Below are 22,821 nucleotides of genomic sequence, written 5' to 3' on the forward strand. Positions count from 1 at the left end.
GTGGAGGCAGAAGGAGGATGTGGAAGTTTCATCCCAGGAGGACCGTACAGCGTGTCTCTAATCCAACGAATCAGAGGCAGACAATCTCTAGTCATCGAGAGTTTCACTGAGCTGCAGATTCCTACTTTCCTCCCCGTAAATCCGCAATACCCAGAACGGCACAGCTTCCAGCACCTTAGGAATAGCAAGGGCTGTTTCCATCGGTTTGTTTGAAAACGGAAGCTAAGCAAGTTTCTCCCCAGTCCGAGTTTCATGAGCCAAAATGTACTTGCTCGGCTTCCATCTTCATACAGGTCTATCTTTCAGTCCAGACCGATGCCCTCCGAACCCTTTTCCAGAGTACGCGCTTTGAAAAATACAATCCCGGGTACCGGCGAGTACAAGAAATGCGTTCTCTTAGGAAAGCAAAATGAGACACACACGCCCTGCACCTCCCCACACGGAGAACCCATCCAGAGTTTGGCCATCAGCTCTTGCCCAAATATAGAATCTAAGTAGAAGCAGCAGAGAGCAGTTGGGGGGGGGAGGGCGGGGGGGGCTCAAAGAACCGCTGGGAGGAACTGAGCCTGCTCCAAAGTTATGGGATGGGATGTTGACCGGGGTAGAGGAGGGGGACTTAATAGTGTTGGGTGAAAGCAACCTCTCTGCTTTGGGCTGCAATGGCCGGGTGCCACAGGTTCCGCTCGCGCCAACCTCTTCTGGCAGCTTCTGGTTTGCTTCCCTTGAGACTTCATCAGCGAGGCTGCAGCAGAAGGAAGTGAAACCCTGAGCTGTGGTTCTCCATCTTGTTGCAGTGGGCGACTACGTCCAAGCGCTGGAGTGCACCAAGACGTACCTCCTGTTCCACCCAGAGGACGAAGCTGTCTTGGAGAATGAGGATTATTATAAGAGCCTCTTAGAAGGATTTGTGGACCTGCGGGCCATCAAACCCAGAGAGGTAAGTGGCTGAGACATGGAAGGGGTGCTTCGTGGTAGGTTGGATCCTTTGCCAGGGCGAGGTGCCAGCCATCTTCCACCAGTGCCTAGGTCAGGGTGGAGAACCCAAGGGCTGAAGCGGCCTGCAGCCTTTTTCCACACGCATGCACACTCCTCTGCTGTGGCCCCAAGAAGGGCACTCGTGGCAGAGTTTGCATTGTCAGTTTCTGAGGGTGTCTTTTAGGAGGGTGGGGAAGTCACCTAAGGAGGACAAGCAGTGGGGACACCAGGGCCTTCACAGCAGAGTTGGGACCGATGCTTTTGGAGCCCAACAGCATCCCTTCCCCAGGGCCGTGCTGAGACCCATCACCCTCTCAGTCATGGAGCCGTCATCAGTATTCTAGTTTCCCAAGTGGAATCTAGAGTCATTTTCAACTTACCATTTGTATTTTATTTTTAGATCGGGCATGTCTGTCCATTCATACCTCTGTTTTCTAGGAACATAACATCTGCTACGTGTGCTCTCATAAAGTTGCTTGCGTGCATAGGTTTCCCAGGAAAATGCATTAAAAAGGCAATAATTGGATTGGCTCTGTGACTCGTGTGTGTTTCATCAAGTCTGTGGCATTTTTATTGACTGCATTCACCCAATGCATTGAACCTGGTTCCTGAATTAACCCATTATCTGGGTTTGCACATTGATTAGACCATGAGCGCCCCAAACAGACCGGGCTTGCAGTATGTGCAAAGCCATGGAAAGCCGAACAAAGATTAACACTAAGTTTGGCCTGTCGTGTAAATGCAACTGGTAGGTCTTTCATTAACTTGGTGAAGTGTGTTGTGTGAGCCTGGCCTTGGTCTCCTCCTGGGGAGGGAGCGTGGGGCTTCCCGGATTTTGGAGGCAGCTCTGGGTCAGCCTGAATGACATTTTCCACCACCGGCAGATTCAAGGGACTTTCCTTTTGTGTTTTCAGGAAGCTGCGACGTTCCTGAGGCGACATAAGTTGGAAGCAGACTTGCTAGAGGCCGCAGCTGCCAACCTGGGCTTCTTATACACAGAGCCGGTGAGAATGCGCTGCTGGGATCCAGGAGGACAGACGGAGCCGAGAATTGTAGCTCAGGCCTGGCTCTGCTGGGCGCCGCTTGGAGGACCGTCCCTTTCAGCCATGCATCCTGTCCAGGGTGCTGGTGGGGATGAAATAAACCCGGCTTTGGCAAGGCCTTGCACGCATGGAGAGGCCAGCTAGGTGAAGGAGGTGGTAGGAACTCTTACGGTGCAAGCAACGTGTGGCTGCCTTCACACAGCCCGGTAGGCTCAGCTGAAATGGGGTTGGGTGCCTTCTGGTGTCACAAGCTAGCTGCTCTCTTAATACAGAGTCCCTTATACAGACTAGGGCTTTGTGCTAGCGCGGTGCGCTGTTTAAGCGTTGCATGCTGTATGTATATACCAATTGCACATTCTTAACCTGCATTTATGATTTAGTGCAGTGTTGTCCAAACTTGGCCACTTTAAGATGAGTGGACTTCAACTCCCAGAATTCCCCAGCCAGCCATGCTGGCTGGGGAATTCTGGGAGTTGAAGTCCACTCATCTTAAAGTGGCCAAGTTTGGACAACACTGATTTAGTGGGAACTCAGTGCATGCATTTTCCAACTCAGTGCATGCAGTTAAAAGGAGATGCTTCTTCGCTGGGGGGATGTGGGGGAGAGAAAGGTTCTTTCTCTTCTTCTCTTTCTCTTTCTCCTTTTTCACCTCAACCAACCAGCCCCTCCTTGTTTCAGAGCTATTGGAGCATCTCTGGGTCTCGGCAGGATGGCCAGAGGTAAGGCAAACCTAATGCCGGGGAAAGAAAACTGTGTCACACTGAAGCACAACAGTTCGGGGTCTGGTGTGGGGCAGAAATCTCAGTGCGGTTTGTGAATGTTTGAAAGGTAATTACATTGGCGCCAGGGGTGTCTGCAGGAGGGGACAAAAAGTCGAGACGGTGGTTGTGACCACACCATCAAAGCCCCTCCCCTTTTTAGGTGTGTGTAAAAGGGAGGGGGCTTCAGTCACAGACACCACCTTGACTGCAGATGCCCCTGGTCCGTGCGATAAAACGGATGCTGAAAATGCACCACCGTCTTTCTCACGGCCTTCCTTCCATCTCGCCGAAAGAAAAACGCTTCTTACGCAACCCCACTGGGGTTTGCAAGAGTGCCACGGCCCCACCCCTAAGGACCACTCCTGATGCGCCCACAGGGCTTTCCGGGTTCCTTTCTCGGGGAGATTTCTGGTTCTTTCAAAGCCCCAAAGGGGAAAACGGGGTGTCCTTCTGTGGGCCAACGACGGTCCGTTCTGGTTAGTGCTTGGATGGGAGGGCTGTGGGCTAGACCGGGGGCGGGGGGGGGTGAAGAAGAAGTCCCAGGACAATGGTACACCAATCCAGGATTGCAGCCGGGAAGATGACCTGGCTGGGCCCATTGCTGAGCACAGCTCGAAGGTGCCTCGAGCTTCATTTCTCAGATGGCTGAAGCCCAGCTGAGCTTCAGGGCCTGGTTTCATGAAACTGTTCCTCACTAAGCACCAAAGGCCTGATCAGAGGTCAGGCTAACCAAGCTTAGGGTGACATGCAGATGCTGGTCCCAGAGGCCTGGGGGCACGGAGACCCTCTCGCTCTTGTTCAGGGGTCTCCACTGCTTTTTAAAGCAGGTTTCCCCATCAGTCAAGCAGACTTTTGCATGGTGGGAGGAGTTGTTTGATGGTTCATCTCCTGGGAAGCATTTCAGAGGTGCTCTTTAGAGGATGCCCAAGTTACCCCCCGTGGACAGGCTAGAGAAGCACGCAAAAAGTTCTAAAAATTAAAGCTAAGTCAATCAGTAATGCCAATTAAAGATGGGACCCCCAAGTCCATCCCGCTGTCCATGTTCAGGAGGGGGATCAGGGGCTGGTTTTCCTGCTGCTGGATGATAGAGGGAGGGCTGTGGAAAGGACAGTGGGAAATCCACCCATTTCGGCCCTGAAACTAACCCAGGTTAAATTGCATGTGGGCAACAGCACTGGTTCACCTCATGGCCGAGGCACAGAGAAGGATGGGAGGGGAGGGCAGCAGTTGAGGCTGATGGGCCTTCCTCACGACTCAAAAACACTAACGTGGCCATGACCGGACCTCATGAACTGTGTGGTGGGGCCCGCACCTCTTTTCTGAACCAAAATAATGTGCTGTCCAAAATTCTTTGACTTATTTTTGGTGTGGCTTGTTCAGTCAAAATCCAGTTGTGCTTCCGTAACCTCAGCTTGGGGTTCAGCGTGTTGTGGGGACCCAACCAATGGCGCCTGGCTTGTCTTCCGCAGGGCTTCTTCCGGGCCGCAGGGCAACCAAGCGGATGGCCCTGGGAGTACGCCTGCCCAGAAGGATTTGGCCAAAGTGGGCCACCAGCTGCAGGAAGGTAAGCCTCCATCCACAGCCCGGGGCTGCTTTGTGGTCAACGTGCCCAAGTGGGGCTGAAGGAAGCGCCATCACCACGAGCTGCATAGCCATCCCTTAGAAAAAGGGATGACCTTAAAATGCTGTCATACCCACCCATGACCCGTGATGTCATTGCACACATTGCAAAATTGCATCATTTCCATAACATAGTGGTGATGTGCATGACATCACTTCTCCCCATTTCCCCTGGGCACCTGTTCCACATTTCTGCATAAAAGTCTTTGGGGGCCATAGTTTAAGCCTTGCCCCCACCCTCGCGTGAACTAGGCAAGGGGTGGTGGAGTCTTAATGACGCTTAAGGCCCTCTGCACATGTTAAGAAGCATGCCTGCCTTGACTTTGAACGGGTGAGTTCTGGAATTAAACCTGGACGACTCCTGGCTTTGCTGACCCCTTCTTTCTACCTATAAATTATGATTGTTTGCAAATTCCCCTCTCCCCCCCTCCAATGGAAGGAAACTCCTCCAACTCCTACTTTAATGTATGAAGGACATCAAAGGGGTCAAAAAAATCTCAGTTTTTAAGGCACTTATCCAGAGCATTGAAAGGCCATCTAAATTCCTGCAGAGTTTAGTGACTCAGAAGGAGTGGCAGGAAGTTGTACAGCCTCAGTGAAAATTAAACCAGTTGCCCTTTGTTTTCTGGTGACACAGGATGGCCCATTGAGAGGTTTCTCTTGATCGTATTTGTTTGGATTTACCCCTGGCAAATCTGCGGGCTTTTATTCTCTGCCTATGTTGTTTTTTCCTGTTGCTTTTAATGTGTTGTTAGCTGCCCTTTACAAGATGGGCAGCCACATGGGTCCATTAAATGAATGAAGGGATGAGGTTTAAGGGCAAAGCACCCCTTTTGCTCTGGCATCAAGAGCAGGAAGAGATGATTTTGCTCAGAGGGAGAAAGCCGCCGAGGATGCAGACCCCCAAGTGGTAGCCAAGCGTCTGCAAAGCTGCTGGGGGCGGGGGGGGGGGGAAGTGACCTCATGGAACATGACATCATCATGCGCATGACACAAGATATACCTTGTGTCCTTTCCCTGGTGACCTCTACCAGGTCGGGCCCCTGAGACCTTAAGCAGAACTTCATCCAGGACACCTTGTAATGCACAGTTGTGGGGCTGAAATGTTCCCCGCCCCTCCCATGACCTGCCTCAAATCCCAGTATTTTGTGCCTGCATTCACACAACCCACTTAACCAGGCCCCTTAAAGTCCTAGCTTCATCAAAGTAACTTTGCTAAGCTTGGTTAATGCTAAGCTTGGATGAGGGGTGGTGAGTGGCTTAGCATGGTGAGCAAATCCAGCCCGTTGAGTCAGTTTATGGTTCGGTGTATTGTGCAAACCCAGAAAATGGGTTAATTCAAGAATCAGGTTAAGTGTGCTGTGTGAATGCACCCAGGAGGTGTGAAGGTTTGGGGGCTCTCCTGCTTTGGCTTGGCCACAGCACACCTTCTCAGAGGGCGTGGAAGTGGTGGCGTGGAGGACAGGAGGGAAAGGCTGGGCACGGCCCTCCCAGCAGAAGGAGACAGGAGAAAAACAAATGGGTAAAACTCCCTCCTCCGTGAGCATCTGAGAGCTCTGTAAAAACATTTATTATACGTAACCTGCAAAGGGTAAGCTTTGGAGACAAGATCTCAGACCATTGGAGGCCTTGGAGAATTAGTCTTCTGCTGGCTTCAGAGTGAAACGGAGTTGCCAGAGCCAGAGCAATTTTCACAGAAGCGTTCTGTAGAAACTCCATTTTCACAGATGCCTTCTTTTTCGTCTGTTTCCCTCCCTCCCACACGCACGCTCTTAAAAAAACGTTATTGTTTTGCAATGGCAGAGAAATTGCCCGTGCCGTATCGTAAAGCCATTTCTTCTGCTTTCCATCTGGTTTGCTTTCTGTCGGCGCCATCCAGCACGGGCAGCCGGGCACTTCCAGCGGCCTGGTTTCTGTCTTCCTCCCTCAGATGGATTTGCTTCAACTTCTGCATTGTTCTTGCCCTCAAAGTGTCAGGGGAAAAAGGGGTGGTTCTTTCTGCATTTGGGATGGCCGGCGGCTTCTTCACTTGGCTGTGCTTGGAAATCCCACCAGGGGACAAAGATGGTCAGTGCCAACCCTGGATTCCCTCGGTGGTCAGAAAAACACAGGGCTGGTTCTTCCCTAGCCCCAACCCTATGATTACCTGCAATGATTGAAGTTTAGCCAACCTCTTGCCTTCCTCCACAATCCACCTCCTTCAAGTGTCTGGATCTGCTAAAATAACTAGCCTGTTTTTCACCAGCTTTCTTGTAAGAAGACACTGTCCCTTTATGCTGAAATTCTGCACTCAGCCCCTGAGGATGTTGTGCAGTTCCCCGGATCTTTTAACAGCCGGGAGATCTGTCAAAAATTGCCAGTTGAAATGGCCTGAGAAGAGCTGTTGTGTGGGGAGCGAACCCCCGGTTTGTCCACCCAACTCCGCCCTTCGGTGCCATCTGAAGAGCTTCAAGGAGGACCAGTGGGTGAAGCTCTGCAGGGTGAAACAGTACCGATTGGAGAGTTTTGCATGGGGATTTTAGGGTTAGGGTCTCAAAGCTGCAAAAAGTTTTATTCTCCTTTTGACTCTTCTACGGGCAGAGATGATTTTCTCTCCTACCCATCACATCTTTGAAATGAAGAAATATTTGAACGATCCGCTTTCCCCTCTTGAAGGCGACATGTTTAGATAAGAGCTTTCCTGCTCCCCTGGCTTTTGAGTGCTGTTCGTTGCAGGCGGTCTGAAGGCCACCCTTTCCCTCTCCAGGGTGTGGAAAAGTCTGTCCCTTCGTGAATGCCCAGTCTTGGTCACTTGACTTTGGACAGTGACAGGGCTGGGTTCTTGCAACATGCTTACCCACATCAAGGAAAGACCTAGCAGAATCATTTGAATAGCACTGACTAGTTTTCATAGAATCACAGGGTTGGAAGGGACCTTGGAGGTATTATTCGGATTTAGCATGTTGTGTGAACCCAACCCATTTGGAAAGTTCAAGCTCAATATGGCCCAGAAGGTGCTTTAATATAATACCCAGGTTAAATGTGTTGTGTGAATGCCGCCACCGTGTGCCCTGGCTTTCCTATAGCTGCTTTCTGCAGTGCTGGTGCAGACTTAGCAGCAAAGTTCAGGCCTGGCCCACCTGACTCCCCATTTCTGTTCCAGGATGCCTGTTCACATCCCATATCCCAGAGAAGGTGGGACCCCAGCAAGGGGATGGCTGTCTCTTTGCAAGATGCCCTGTTTCCATGCCATCTGGAATCCTGGACTTTCTTGGGCATATGTCTTAGGGGGTGCCATCTCTGGTCCTCTTCCCGCAGGGGGCATCACCGGGGAGGCCTTCTAAAAGCGATTTCTCTCCTTCCTTTCCTCTCGGTCCAGGAGGCCCCCTTCTCTTCAACGAAGTGCAGTTTGTCTACAATTCCAAGCAGCTGAATGGGACACAGCGGGTGCTACTGGACAACGTCATCTCGCAGGGAGAGTGCCAGGAGCTGCAGCACGTTGCCAATGTGAGTAACCGCCCACCTGGGGGTGCCAAAGCAGAGGACACCTCCGCGCAGGTGACTAGGAACAATTTGAGTTCCAAAAGAGCTGCCTTGTCCATCTCTGGGAGTGAAAATCAGCATGAATCCTCTGGCATCTTAAAGACCAACCCCTGGGAGGTGTCGTGTTGAAGCAGAAGCCAGACATCCTCAACCAGAGGCCCCACAAAGTGCTTGGATTATTTCTCTGATAATTCCTAGCAATCTTGGCTGTTCTGGGGCCAGAGATGCCCCTATGCCTCTGAAAACTATCAGGCCAGGAAAGGCATGAATTATATAGAATTATAACCCCTGGAGGCGGAATGGGCTGTAGAGGCCATTGAGGGCAGGAACCCGAATTCCAGCACCCCTGGAGAAGTCACTCCAGCCTCTGTCTGAACACAGCAAGAAAGGGGACTGATTCTGCTGACGAACTGCTTTTCCACATAGGATCTTTTATTCCTTTCCTGTTGGAAGGGTCCTTCCTGTCCCTTTAATCTAGCATCCCGTCCCTTGCCCTCTGGAATACGAAAGAAGAGATCTTGACACTCGCCAGATTGTTCCTCCTCCTGCCCCACGTACATATTTCAGTCTGGGTCTAACAGCAGTCCTCTCTAATCTGGGCCCATCTTCTTCTCTTGCAGCACATTCTCATGGCTGGTGATGGATACAGGGGGAAAACCTCACCCCACACCCCCAATGAGAGGTTTGAAGGAGCAACTGTCCTCAAAGCGCTAAAGGTATGAATTTGCTGTGCCAGGCTAGATTTGTTCTCCTGTGGGGTAAGAACAACTGGAGAGCCCCAAAACTAGTTTAGGTCAAGTCCATCAGCAAGTCGTGGATGGAGGAACCTCTCTTCATATATCCCAGCATCGGCTTGCTTTGGGTTAGCCCTTTGAGGCAGGCCAGGTTGAGACACTGGCATGGCAGAGATTCCAGGAATGTTCTTTATTGGAGTAAGGTGGAAAAGCAGAATCTCAGACGCCATCCCAGACCTTTTCTTCCTGCTTTTCGGACAGCAAGAACCAGGTGCGGCTGTTCTGAGCTTCTTTCTCACACCTTCTACATTCCCCAGGGTTAAGTCACTGTTTCCCTGCTCCCTCATCCTCCTCCTTCTCAAGGCTGGAGCTTAATTTGTCTCCACTTTGCAAAACACTCCTGTCCTGGTCCTTGCCTGAACCATTTTCATGTTTTCAGACTACACTGAACCCCCAAGTAGCCAACCTGGCCAGGTTTGTGTAACACAACCCTTGCTGGCTGGGGAATTCTGGGAGTTGAAGTCCACACGTCTTAAAGTTCTGAAGGCTGAGAAACACTGCTCTAAGGAACTGCCAAACACTCTCCGTGTGGTCCCCCAAATGCTCCAAAGCACCTTTCCCCTTCAGACCCAAAGCACTGATCCTTCCCCCTTGTTTCCCATTGTCCCCTTTATGACCAGCCCTTTGCCCCACTCTTTCATTGTCTCTCCACCCCACCCCTGGTTGCCATTAGCAAGGGTGCTTCCCTTCCAACAATACCAGGCTTGCTCCTCGCCACAATGTTGGTGGTGCAAAGAGAGGGAGAAAGAGAGAAATAACTCCATTATTCGGTTTGCCCGCAGTTTGGCTACGAGGGGAGGATCCCTTTGAAAAGTGCCCGCCTCTTCTACGATGTCAGCGAGAAAGCCCGGAAGATAGTGGAGTCCTATTTCAGACTCAATTCCACCCTATATTTCTCTTACACACATCTGGTGTGCCGGACGGCCCTCTCAGGTAAGGCTGGAGTGAGAAGGCAGCCCCAGATTTCAGCCTTTTTGCTGGGAGGATCCCCACCCCTCCTGCTACAACCTTCTGCCTTGGCACGCTGGGTCTCCCCACTCTGGGTCAGAAGTGCAGCTGGGTCCTTCCCTTGGACTTGGTTCACCCAACCCGCTTAAGCAGACCAAGGACAGAGCTGTAAGCTCTCATCCAATCAGCGTAAGTTGGGGTAGATCAGGTTTTCTCAACCTTGGTCACTTTAAGAGGTCCGGGCTTCAACTCATGAAATTGCTGGCTGGGGAATTCTGGGAGTTGAAGTCCAGACCGCTTAAAGTAGCCGAGGTTGAGAAACGCTGGGGTAGAGGAATGGGGGGAGAACCTTGATGAAGGTGTGCAAGAGCAGTTAAAGGAAAATAAGAGATGACTCAGTCCTGGGAAAAGGGAAGGTATGAGAAAGAGACTCAAGATAATGCCTCCTTGATTCTCTTTGGTATGAGAGAGGGCAGAGGGGTACGCTGGCAGGTTTCCAAATTCCTGTTATAATACCCTACAACAGCGAAGTAGCATTTGTGGAATCCTTGGAGGATCTGCTTCTTGGCAAAGGACTGGCAAATGTTAACCTTGGCTTGTTGAGCGGAGCAAACCCAGTGATTCCAGTGTGTACCAAGACATGGTTTAATTCCAATCCAGGGAAAGCCTAGGGTGAGAAGGCAGCTGCTTCTCTTTCGTGGAGGGCTGGAGAATGACTGCTAATAGGAACAGGCAATAAGGGTTTAGACCGAGAAGGAAGATAAGGGTTATGCCTTATTTGGGGATCTACCACCTAGAGGTGGCTTAGGAAGCCGCAGCAGCCACAAAACGGTATCAACAAGGAACTCAACCCACATAACCAAAGTGGTCTCCCTTCTTGGCTTTGCCTTTTAATGTTCTTGTGGTTTCAGGAACCGGAGAACACCAAAGGTGTTCCATTTAGGAAAGAAAAATAAAGACCACCAGATATCCAAAATAATGGGAATGACAGAGAGAAAGAGAAAGGATTAATTTGCAGCCGCGAGAGTTGCAGAAGACTGTTTCACTCAATTGCTTGTGGGATTAAGCTGTATGTATGTTGAACCCAATAGTTTCCCTTAGATCAGGGTTCCTCAACCTCAAGAACTTTAAGAGGTGTGGACTTCAACTCCCTGAATTCCCCAGCCAGCCTGGAGTTGAAGTCCACACCTCTTAAAGTTGCTGAGGTTGGGAAACACTGGCATAGAGTGTTGGGTGAACCCAGTTGGTCTGCACCCAAAAAGGGCAACAGCCAGCCAAATACCCCCATAGCCATTTCACCTGCTGGATGGTTCAGGATGGTCCCAAGATTCCAGCTGAGCAGCTGATGGTAAGCACCTTGGTCAGAGGGAGTCCCATTCATCGTTCAGACATGAACAACCTGATGTTCTCCTTTCCAATGACTGTACACCGTGTTGATGCGAATACCAGACCCTCCGTGGCAGGAAACCAACCCTCGTGGCTACAGTGATGTGACTTGGCATGCCCAGACAGAAATAGGATAAAACTAACAGGATGGCTCCAGGCGTTGGCTTATTTTATACAGTCTTATAAAGCCATGGCTTGGTCTCTACCACACAAGGTCCCTAATTCCAATTCAGAGTGTTGCTTCCTTCTTCCCAGCCAATACAGCTCTCAAAGGTTTGGGGAAGAAGATAATGGAGCAACAGAGTTACTCTAGAACAGTGTTTCTCAACCTTGATCCCTTGAAGATGTGTGGACTTCAACTCCCAGAACTCCCCAGCCAGCCATGCTGGCTGGGGAGTTCTGGGAGTTGCAGTCCACACATCTTCAAGGGGCCAAGGTTGAGAAACACTGCTCTAGAAACTGGCAATCGATTCACTGCAAACAGACAAATTTGGCCTCCATGCACAATGAGGTTGATTCTCTTCCCTGCCCTTCAAGTGGAGCAGAAGGTATCTTCCTCTGGTCCACCAAGACTTCTGCCTCTGGGCATTGGCCAGACTTCTAGGGCCCCGAAAACATTCTGGTTTGGTTCAACTGCAGACTCTTCTATCCCCCTGGAACATTCTTGACTGCACCTCTGGAGCTACCACAGCCCCTCTTAGAGATTTGGAATTGGTCTGGAAAACAATCCTTTGTGGTCTACCTTCTTCTGAAGGAACAGGCTGCTGACTGAATATCACATTTTTTCTTGGCCTGTTCAGGTCAGCAGGAACGGAGGAATGATCTGAGCCATCCAATCCATGCGGACAATTGTCTCCTGGACCCAGAAGCCAACGAGTGTTGGAAAGAGCCCCCTGCTTATACCTTCCGAGATTACAGGTGGGTTGGTCACTCATGACCCTGAATGTAAGAAGGAACTTCAGGTGCTCCAGCCGAGAGCTTGGTCTCCCCCGCTCCAGATGATGCTACTGAAGAGAAGTTGTAAGGACCACCAGGCCTTGCTGTATGACCTCCACCCCAGTGTACAATGCACACCTCTTTACACAAGTCTCACCCAAGTTCTCAGGTGGGAGCAGAAGCCTATCTGCCTGCACCTTGGGATAATCTTTTCATCTCCCATCTGCAGCACTCCATCTCTCATCCAGCTTGGTTAAATTTCTTGTTCATATGTGTTAGTGCAGAAGTTGATTGCACCTCCCAAGAGAAGAGACCACCCAGTTTCTTCTGTGACAGCGCCCATGGGTTCCCTCTGCTCCTTCAGTGCACATCCTCTCCCTTTGTAAGGATTCCTCCTCTCACGCAGTCTTTCACCTCTCAACACTCGCTTTAAACACTCCTCAGGGCCATTTTTGCAAGTCTGTGACAGGACTCACTGCAGCCATGTTGTGTGAATGGCCAAACCTCCATTCCTCCAGTTGACCAAGAGGACAGCACAAAACCTGGCCTCCAGCAGCACCTGCCCCCCGCCCCAAGGTTTTGTGCCTGACCACCTGAGGAAATAAGGACAATAAACAGAAAACCAAGATCTGTAGCTTGGCCTAACAGCAGTGTGGCCTCTGAAGTCATCTGAGATGGAGATATGGAACAATAGTGAGCCCAAAGGCAGCCATGGGGTGAATTCTGCCAGTGGGGAACCTGTGGGCCTTCAGAGCTTTAGGTACTCAGATCACCAAACTGAAGTTTTATCATTTGTGATTGGACTTGATCTCCAAGATCCTATGATTCTATGAGATTTTGGGCAGCCAAGGAGGAAGGAAATCTGCTGGATCATAGTGGGAGAGCCAAGGGGCCTATCATTGATTCAGAAGTGGCCCCAAAGCCTTCTGTGGAAATGCTCTGGGGCCCCAAAAGATCTGGCTGCTGTATTATGCAGGATTAGGGTTCCCTATAAGTACAACAACCCCCCTCCTGCAGATGTTTGTTCTCCAACTCCAAGGACTGGATAGGGAGAAGGATGGAGGCTCAGCAACTTCTACCTTCATAAGGATCCTTGGATCCTTGAAGAGGACAGAGCCTCAAGGCCATCCAGTCTAACTCCCTGCTCAGTGAGGGAACCCAAATTCAAGCATCCCTGGCAGATGATCGCTTGACTGCATCCCAGGAAGGAGACGCCCCCCCCGCCCCCCCCGTGTGTGCCATTGGTCCCCTGCCTCCTGCTCTCGCTCTTAGAAAACATCCTAGCGTTTGGTCAGAATCTGCCTTCCAGGGACTTACAGCCATTGTTCTTCTTCTGCACTTTGAAATGAGGGAGGACAGGGCTGGTTCTGCGTGATGCTCCTTTAGATATTTCAAGACTGCTCTCCTACCCCCACTTCCACCCCACCCCCAAGTAATCTTTTCTCAAGAGGCTTCCATCTTCCTAGGGCTTAGTTGCTCTTCCTCAGACCATCTTCTCTGATCTGGTTCTGGTGCCCCTGAATCCACTGGAGACTTTGCTTCTCCACTGTTCTTCTCACTACAGTGAGAAGACCGAGTGAACTTCCCAGTGGGTGCCACCCCTTAACTTGAGCGTCCACAGGAGTGGGGGGAGTCAAAGTCAAGATGGCATCCACAGCACCCGTAAAAAAGGGCAGGGTTTTGATTGCCAGGTCATGGTCATCATCTTGACCTTCTGGACACCCTCCCATGGACACCCCTTCCTGCAACTGTTCTACTTCTCCTTTGTAGTGCTCTTCTGTACATGAACGGCGATTTTGAAGGTGGCGAATTTATTTTCACTGAAATGGATGCCAAGACGGTGACGGTGAGCAGACATCTGAAATCATCTTCATAGAAGTATCATGGCTAGTTATACAATATACCTATATTAGATATGATATGATATGATATGATATGATATGATATGATATGATATGATATGATATGATATGATATGATATGATATGATGATATGATTATGTTCACACACATTTATCCGTTATTGGTCCCTGGGATGGTTGCCTTCCATGTTGGTGTAAAGGTGATGAGCTCAACCTGGTGCGTCAGTTGCCAGATGTTGATGGCCAGGTGTTTTGTGGAACTCCCCCCTATACACACACATACACACAGATGCTGATTTTGTGTGTTGAAATAAAACAGGTTCACCTGGAAAGCTGCTAACAGACAAGGGTGCAAGTGACAAGAATGCAGGAATGCAAAGCACGGTTATCACTAACCAATCCTCAAATGTTGTGTGAATGGAGCCTCTAGGTCTTTTCTTAGCCTGGAAAAGCATGTTTTGCAGAGAGGGGAGTTTAAGAGGTAGCAGCTGCTTTCCCACAACATGCTCGGATTAGTTTGTGTTAAGCTTCCTCTAATGGGGAAGAGGCTTAGTCTGTTGTCTGAACCCAGCTCCTTCAGTTTATCCTGGCTTCAGCGTATTGCGCCAACCCAGAAAATGGGTTAATTCAAGAAGCAGATTAAATCTCTGGTGTGAAGTCAGCCATTTGGTGGGGACGCCAGAGAGGGCCTTCCCAGACGTGCTCCCAGCCCAGAAAAGCCATCTTTTCTGGAATAGCCCTGCTCTTGTGTAGAGACTCTTCATGTGCAAACAGACCAGCTGTTGAAGATGGTTGAAATCCGGGTGAGGTTATTTTGTTTCCTCGTTCTATGCTTGAATTCTAATCTTTTGATTTACGTTTGATTTAAAATACATAAAGTTTATGTGTTTTGTTGTCAGCCACCTTAACCACATGGTTGTCTAGAGCAGTGTTTCTCAACCTTGGCCACTTTAAGAGGTTGGACTTCAACTCCCAGAATTGAAAGCTGGCTGGGGAATTCTGGGAGTTGAAGTCCACACCTCTTAAAGTGGCCAAGGTTGAGAAACACTGCTCTACAGAAAGGGGGCAAGTGATATCATATGCGTACTGATGTCATCACGCATTTGCATGATATCATGATGCATGTAACGTCATCAAAGCTTCTATCGGAGGCCTATGCTCAACTTTTTCAGTATTTTAATGGAAAGGAGGTCTGTAGATTCCACCCCTCCATTCATACCTGATAGGAAACAGGTTGCTCAGCTGGGGCCTGATCCAACCCAAGCTCCTCTTACCGTTTTTGTCTTCTTCCCAGGCCTCAATCAAGCCCAAATGCGGGCGGATGATCAGCTTTTCCTCTGGTGGAGAGAATCCGCATGGCGTAAAGGCCGTCACCAGAGGTCAACGATGCGCAGTGGCTTTGTGGTTCACCCTCAACCCTCTTTACCGGGAACTTGTAAGTTGGACTGCAACGGGACGCACTGTAGGAAGAGAGCCGGCTTCGTCCGCGTTAGCCAAACATCAGGAGTCCGGGAGCAGCTTTCCGGGCGAACCCATTTTATCTCAAGGCGGAAGCTTTTGCATCTGATGCCTCTGAATAATGTGTGTTTGTCTGAAAAGATGCTCCTAGACGTCTTCTGATGTTTAGCGTACACATATATGATATTTATAAACAGCTGCAGTCACGGCTACTTCTGACTTTTTATCATAATTAGGAGGACGCGGAAATATCCGCTGTAGAAGAGCGCCCCCAAGTGGTAAAAGCACACACCAAGGGAACCCGTGAAAAACTGGTGTGCATCTCTGACCATGGGGCTGCTAAGACATGCGGACGTTTGGCTGACCTCATTTTCACTCCAATGTTCAGTTTGGGGGTGTCCTCACGATACCCCCAGAGCACCCAGCATCTGCCATCCTGTAAAGGATTTCTAGGGAATTCCAAAAAAACCAGATTAACTCTCCCAAGCTGACAGCTAGTCCTCCAGCCTGGATGATTTGGGGATGGCTGCCAGATGTATCTGGCTAGTGCCAGTTTGGGAACACTATTCCAGAAAATGGAATGATGGCCAGGACAATCCTGGGACGTTGCTGTGGGAAGAAAAGCACGTTGAAGATTCCCAGGGGTTCAGAGGCGTGAGAGAAGCTGGAAAGAAGGCTCCTTCCAGCAGCTAGCCACGAGATTTCTCTCTGCCAGCAGAGATTCCGCCTGCAACAATGCCAGCCCAGCGAAACTGGCATGGACCTGGCGTCAGGCCGTTGGGGTTGTAAGGTGGGATTCCCTCCACCGCCTCTTCTCACAGCTGCACCAATTGTGAAGGAAGGTCAGGATGAAAAGTTCTTCCCCCTCTTCAGTCTGAAAAACTAAGCAGGATTTTTTTTCCCTGCACGCGTTGACTAAAGGGGGAAGGAAAAGCAAAGCAGATTTGCAGCGATGGAGGTGGGAAAGAAACCGTCCGGAGCAATGTTTTTATTAGATCCACTCAAGGTTTACATAGAGCAAAGGAGCTCCACAGAAGCAGCTCAACATCTTCAAGATAGTGAAGCCTCCGCAAGGCAAGATGATTAAAAATCAACACCCTTCGCAAAATCTGTCTTGCAATATATCAAGTTTTCTTCCCCTGTAAGAGGAAGTTCTGTTTTTCTGTCTTACTCTCGGGGTGCTTGAGAGTTTCTTTGACTTATTTTGCTGTCAGAGGTGGCGATTTAAAAAAAAAAAATTGTGATTGTATTTTCTTACAGTTGCCAATGGAAATAAAACAACCCAACTTGGGAATACTGTTCAGACAAAACAAAATATAGAAATCTAAATAGAGCAAAACCAACCAACCAGCCAATAGGAAGAGAAAAAGAAGAAGAAAAAGAAAAAGGAAAGGACATTTGAATTGCTATTCTTTGCTGCAATATAGATGTAATAGTTGCATCTATATAAACATTGCTACAACTCAACTTTTAAACCCAAAATTAACCTTGGCCACACAGTGTCCGATTGTCCAGTTTTTCCTGCCTGCCAGCTATGACCCAGCTCAAGGGCGTACCACAGTGGAACCCATGATGAAGTCACACATGACATCATTCTGGGAATGACGTCATTGGGCATGACATCATTGTGGCTTCTACTGGATACTTATGACCTTGATCCTCATGAGTCTACAGAAGAGGAACCCGACATCCTGAGGTCCATTTTGGGTGTGAATAAACCAAACAAGGAACTAGATCTTTCATAAGACTGGCAAGAGGCAGAACCTGTGAGCCAGCGGGATTTGATGCCCGTCTCCCCAGTCATGAAGGTGGGCATCATCTGAAATGTTGGGATTCTGGGCCCAGTTTCTGAGCAGTTGAATTAACCAGGAACAGGCTCCCCAGGGTCTCTTTTCAGCTGGAGTCGGTCTTAAGACTGTGATAACCTCTCTCATCAGCTCCACAAAATAATGACAATTAATCCAGGCTCTTCGCTGCCCTGGATGATTCAAGACAGGGACATCCATGGTTGGGAGAAAAAGCTGCTAAGGCTTCAAAACTCTGCTTAACGGCCACTGAAAACCTCTCACTGAGATACTTTAATTATAATTAATGCAGACTTCCTTAGGAAATAACGAAGGAAGGGTCATGTGCTCTCCTATCCCCTGAACAAGGGAAGAGAAGAAATTTCCTATTCCTGGCACAAACCCAAGGGTCATCTTCCAGACCCGGTCAGAGTTTCTGGCCCTGAAAACTCTGTGGATGACCTTCCTTTTTGTCTCCTCTGCTGGCTGGGCCTTCAGCGCTTGTCTCTTCTCTTTTTCCTCCAGGAGCGAATCCAAGCCGACGAAGTCATTGCGGCTTTGGACCAGGAGTACTTCGGACCCATCAAGGTGGGCATCAACCCCAAGGACGAGCTATGAACCAGGCGAAGGACTCTCTGTCAGAATATTTATTTAATATTTGTTGTAAATCTTATGAGAACCTTTTTTATTTTTGTACAGAGTCTTGGTATAATTTAAAGAAGGGGTGGCACAGGACGGGCAGAGGGGCCCCTCCATGTTCACCTGCTCCATCTCCTCCTGCGTGGGGGACGGTTCTCCCGTCCAGAGCCTTCAGATGAGGTTCTCCAGGACTTTCTGGATCCTCCTTCTAAGCTGCAGCCCAAGAAAGCCATTTTCCTTTGCCATGAGAATCTGCCGGGCAGGTGGCCCGGTGGCCTCTTTTCCCAACTCCAAAGACCTGCTTGAGCTTTCCACGTGCCAGGCTGAGTCCCCACTGCTGAAAAACATTCTAGGAATTCTTGGATGGCGTGGATTTCCCGCTCCCGTGCTGGAGGGAAGACCCCAGCCTTTGGAGCAAACTCTGATTCCCAAGCCTTGGAAACTGCTTTGCTCCGATGTTGGCACACGGAGAGTCCCCAAAGATGCTTGCCAGGGAGGGCAAATGCAGCCTTCCCCCAGCTTCTCTAAAGACGGGGCGAAATTTAAGCCACCCTGGAGCAGGCAGGAAGATTTCCCCATCACCACCATCACCACCCCCATCAAGGGAAAAAGATTTTAAAAATGAGTTTTGTGGGCTTCAAAGCTTTGTCTTTGGAGACTTCCAGGCTGAGCAATTCAATTATTTTATAAGTTGCCTGTAGTTTTGGCCCTGTTTATGTCAGGGCTGGTGGAAAGCTGTTTCCCCAACTGGCCACTTGCCCACAAATTGAACTGATTTGAAGAATTTGCATCAGGACAAAAGATCGGTCCTACCTCAATCCACAAGGTATTTCACTCTGGATAGTCTCACCTGAATGTTAGTCTCTGGGGCCAGGAGGGGGGGAGTCAAAGATGGTGGTCACAGCATGGCAATCCAAGCCCTCCCCTTTTCTACATGTATGCGACATACACACTAAATACATTAATACAAAATTAATATCAAAACGCATTAAGCACCGCATTGCTTTGATCTGGAATGATTTTCTGCAGAAGCTTCATGGAAAACAGGAAACGGGGGGGGAGAGGGGGAGTGGATTATCCTTCCAGGACCAACTGTCTGTGTTTTGCCCCCCCCCCCCCCATTTCTGTATTCCTGAAGCCGCCTCCTTGATTCTCTCTGCAGAACAGGCCCCTGGTGCAAATATGCTGGAAATTCACATTCTTGATTTTTCCCAGCCTTTGAAAATAGAGAAGCATCTGAACGGGATTTGGGTCTACGAGGAGACAATACCTCCAGGTGGAATACCAGGTGCATTGCATAGAAAGGGTGCAGAGGGGGTTGGATGTTAGCCACAGAACTGTGTCTCAGCCCAGGAGGAATAAACTAAACTCAGAAAACAAAACCCGTCTTTGTGTTCTGCTTCTCCTCTACTATGTTGTCCTTTCTGTTCTTATCAAATTAGCTGGAAAAGACTAGAAATAGGCAGTCGGTCGTCTTCTGTAGCTCTGCTGGCCAACCCACTGTATCCACGCAGCAAACGTAACTAGAGTTAAAGACCCCACGGCTGCGTTCACACAACATGCGACGCTTGGTGGATGTTTACATTTGACCTCAGGAGGTTGTGAAGAACAGCCTCTTTGTTCGGGGTTCAGTTCTATTGTGTGAATCTGGAAAGTGGGTTAACTCAGATTAAACTTGGATGAATGTTGCCATCCTGTAGCAGGAAACATTAGAATGACCTCTGGCCAACCAAGGAGACCTTCTGTTAAAAGCCTTCTGTGAACAGACTTCTTGAGCCAGGGCAAACGTCCCCATTTTCAGCTCTATTTTTTTCCCAAACTTAGGTTCTTTTCTGCATTACCATAAAAAAAAGCCGCAAAAAGTCTGATATTGATATGCATTTTATGCTTCTTTTCTAAACAGATTCCAAAATGTGGATATGGTTCTTGATGGGCAACCCGCAGGTTGCAAAATTTCAAGCTACAAACATCGGAGCACAGATTTCAGAGTATAGCTGCATTTCAGCTTGTGCACCAGTTTGATTGATTGACTATGTGCCATCAAGTTGTCAGCTCTTAGCGACCACATAGATAGATTTTCTCCGGGTTGGCCTGTCCTCAATTTGGTCCTTCAGACAGTGCCCCCATCACCATTGTAACTGAGTTCATCTGTCTTGCTGCTGGTCGTCGTCTTCTTTCCTTCCTCCTTTCCTAACTTTATAGACTCCTCAAGAGAGCTGAGTCTTTGCATTGATCAACTGATTGATTATGTGCTATCAGGTTGCCATCGACTCTTCGTGACCACACAGATAGATTTTCTCCAGGAGGATCTGCCCCCAGCCTGGTCCTTCAGCTCTTCCACAGCGCCCCCATTGCCACTTCAGCTGAGTCCATCCCCCTTGCTGCTGGTCATCCTCTTCTCCTCTTTCCCTCCAGGGCATGGGTTTAGAACAACCAAATTAGAAATATTTATATTTAAGTCAAGCTGATTTTTTCTTATCTCTTCCTACAGGGTCCTTATAAAAAGCTTCCTGTACTTTTTGATCCAGATTTCATGTCAGATGTTGACATTTGGATTTAACTGGAATTAGTCACTATTTGTTTCAGTGGGTTTTGAGCAGCAAACGTCCCTGAAGGAGGTTGTGCTTCCCAAATCATCTTCTCGTGCCTACTCACCAGATGTGTGCAACTTGAGATGCTCTTGTACCTTCCGTACCTCTCTGGCCTTGCAGGCCTATCATTCTGGGCAAAATTCCCTTCCAAGCTTGGAGGGAGACTTCTAGACCCGGAAGAGAAGCATCCAATCGTGCCTTTGTCTTCCCCACCTTGAGAATTGTGGGATAAAATCCGACGTGTATCTGAGTTGGGGAGGCAACATGCGCGCTGCTTGGAATAGAATAAAAAAATAGGTTTCCAAGCGCCCCAGATACATGCGAAGATAAGATTCGTAGAAAGTAGGAGAAAGGGTATGGCGTGAAAGGCTCTAGGATGGGAAAGAGGGAACAGTCAGATTGGTGGAGTATCTGCTGGGGGGGGGGTTGTCAACACAAGAGGGCAGTTGTGACAATGCAATCAAACCCCAGGGTTTTTTTCCTCCTTACACACCCCTTATGAGACCCAAAGGAATGGTTGAGGGTGCAAGGGAGAGGAGGAAGCTGGAGCAGAGGCAGGCTGGCGGGAGCATTTTAGAGATCTGCATGGGAACGATGGGCGTAGAGGTGCTCCAAGAAAGCAAAGGATGAGAAGGAAGTTGGAAATGCTGTGAGAATGTTGCAACAAGCGCTGAGGCTTCAGGGGTAGATGGCGTAACTGGAGACATTTTGAAAAGGATATGGTTTGTTTCGGGAGCGGCTGAGCGGCTTTTGTGTGTGTGTGTGTGTGAGAGAGAGAGAGATGGCTACCTCTGTGCCCGACAATTGGAAGAACGCGATGATTAGCGTTCATCACGGAGAGAGGAAGTTAGCAGGGCTGAACCCCGAAACGGCCATTTGGGAAGCCTATTGGGGAAGATACGTGGCAGAACTCTGACCCAAGGGACGAGGAGGAAAACCTGGGAAGAACAAGGTGGGTCTGTCTCAGGTGGGAGGTGCAGAGACGTTTTCCTTCACTTTCCTTTTCTTTAACATCAGCCCTTCCAAGTGCAAAACAATACTTGCCCTAAGCTTTTCCTGGTAGAGAGGTCTCCCGTAGGCTTCAGGCTCCCACTTTTGGGAGCGATCCGTGAAATGTGCCTTGTACTTAAGTGAACCACACTAAAGGGCCTCCCAGGGCTGTGTGTGTGTTTTCCCCGAGCGGTCAGCAGGTGGGGATCTTGCCATAGTTGTTGCTGTGGTGGTGAGGTGTCTGTGAGGACAGGAAGGGCAGGCTCGCTCTGCATGTTGTGTGCATGGGGGGGGGGGGGCGTGTTTGCTAAACCCGTGATGGGATCAGAGCACCGGGGCTGCCTGGTGAACCGAGCCCCCAGGCCGAAAGCCCTGAAGGCTCAGGATGAGGAAAGCAACCTTCACGCTGGGGTTGGGAAACCTACCGAATTGTCTACCACACCTTGTGAGGATGAAAGATTTATTTACAGTACGGAGCTTTGAGATTGAAGGCAACGGATTATTAAATCTATCCCTGGGAGGTGGACTACCCAGCGCTGCAGGAATCCAGTTTATCCCACACACTGCCCCACCCTGGGCTGAAAACGGGGCAGGGTGGGACCCAAAGTGGTTGGGTAACTATCGTACTGCTCCTGGAAAACCACCACATTTGGGAGGCTTGGGAACACCAACGGGAACGGAGATGAAGCGAAGGATCTCAGGAGTAACGCGTCCCAGCCTCTCGCCCTTTGAGGTTCTCCAGGGGCTGGCCAGAGAGGAGTCTGCTCTGCACGCTGGAGAAGCTCAGCTCTTCTGCCAGAGGATCTACATCAACCCTTCCCTTGCACGTTTGCACTTCCACAATCCTCAGCAGCAGCTCGGATCTTGGTGCAGCCACCCTCCTGAGCAGGTCTTCGTTGACCTTCGCTAAGGAAGGTGGTTTGGTCGAGCCATTCAGCAGTCAGCAGAAAACCACCCTCTCTCCTTTCTTTCCATGGCTTTTGCAGACCCCCAGCAGACCCGGGGCTCCTGAATTTGCACACCAGCATGTGCGGCCCCCAAGCCAAAGTCCTGTCTTGCCTGTCCCTGTTTGGTGGCAGAACCAGGGCGAAGAGATGATTCTTGACAGAAGAAAAATGGCTCTGAAAGGGTGGGAGGATCAGATCACATCCTGACTTGTTGCCAAGGGAAACAAGTTTGTTCACTTCATCAGGAGAGTTGCAACCTCCCTTCTAATATTTCCAGCTTGGTGAGAAATACTTTCTCCTGGGAACTCTGTCCCCCATCATCTCCAGCAGCCTGAATCCTCACACAACTTGAATGTCAGGATGGAGCTGTTGGGTTCTTACGATTTCATGATGATGTGCAACTTTTCTTCCATCTCTTCTGCCACACGTCTTGAGAGCGTAGGGACGGACATTGTGCTTGGCTGTCCCCGTGCTGCGGCTTCGCATCCATGGGTGCTCTCATTCACCCACACCCTTCTCTTGGTTGCAGAAGTCACTCGTTTTCTGAGCACACACAATCCAGTGA

At 49.6% G+C, this 22,821-nt stretch overlaps 1 protein-coding gene across 3 annotated transcripts in view; it reads left to right on the forward strand.

Annotated features, from left to right (window-relative positions):
- Positions 1-19,673, forward strand: part of P3H2 (prolyl 3-hydroxylase 2) — a 71,377-nt gene extending 51,704 nt beyond the window's left edge. Inside the window, exons 5-16 of one of the 3 annotated variants that reach the window (XM_088131744.1) lie at positions 795-937; positions 1,890-1,979; positions 2,697-2,737; positions 4,249-4,343; positions 7,758-7,885; positions 8,542-8,637; positions 9,498-9,648; positions 11,850-11,967; positions 13,756-13,831; positions 15,142-15,282; positions 17,615-17,677; positions 19,632-19,673. In XM_088131744.1, coding sequence (XP_087987870.1) covers positions 795-937; positions 1,890-1,979; positions 2,697-2,737; positions 4,249-4,343; positions 7,758-7,885; positions 8,542-8,637; positions 9,498-9,648; positions 11,850-11,967; positions 13,756-13,831; positions 15,142-15,282; positions 17,615-17,677; positions 19,632-19,658 — 1,169 coding nt within the window. In that variant the 3' untranslated portion in view covers positions 19,659-19,673. Of the gene's footprint in view, positions 1-794; positions 938-1,889; positions 1,980-2,696; positions 2,738-4,248; positions 4,344-7,757; positions 7,886-8,541; positions 8,638-9,497; positions 9,649-11,849; positions 11,968-13,755; positions 13,832-15,141; positions 15,283-17,614; positions 18,844-18,890; positions 19,109-19,631 lie in introns of those variants that run through there. The other 2 variants (XM_088131742.1, XM_088131743.1) reach the window with 2 other exon arrangements.
- Positions 19,674-22,821: the final 3,148 nt, after the last annotated feature.

Source organism: Python bivittatus, unplaced genomic scaffold (assembly GCF_059951505.1).
Source record: "Python bivittatus isolate LINGU-HERP-01145 unplaced genomic scaffold, Pbiv_v1 ctg000980_np1212, whole genome shotgun sequence".
NCBI lineage: Eukaryota > Metazoa > Chordata > Lepidosauria > Squamata > Pythonidae > Python > Python bivittatus.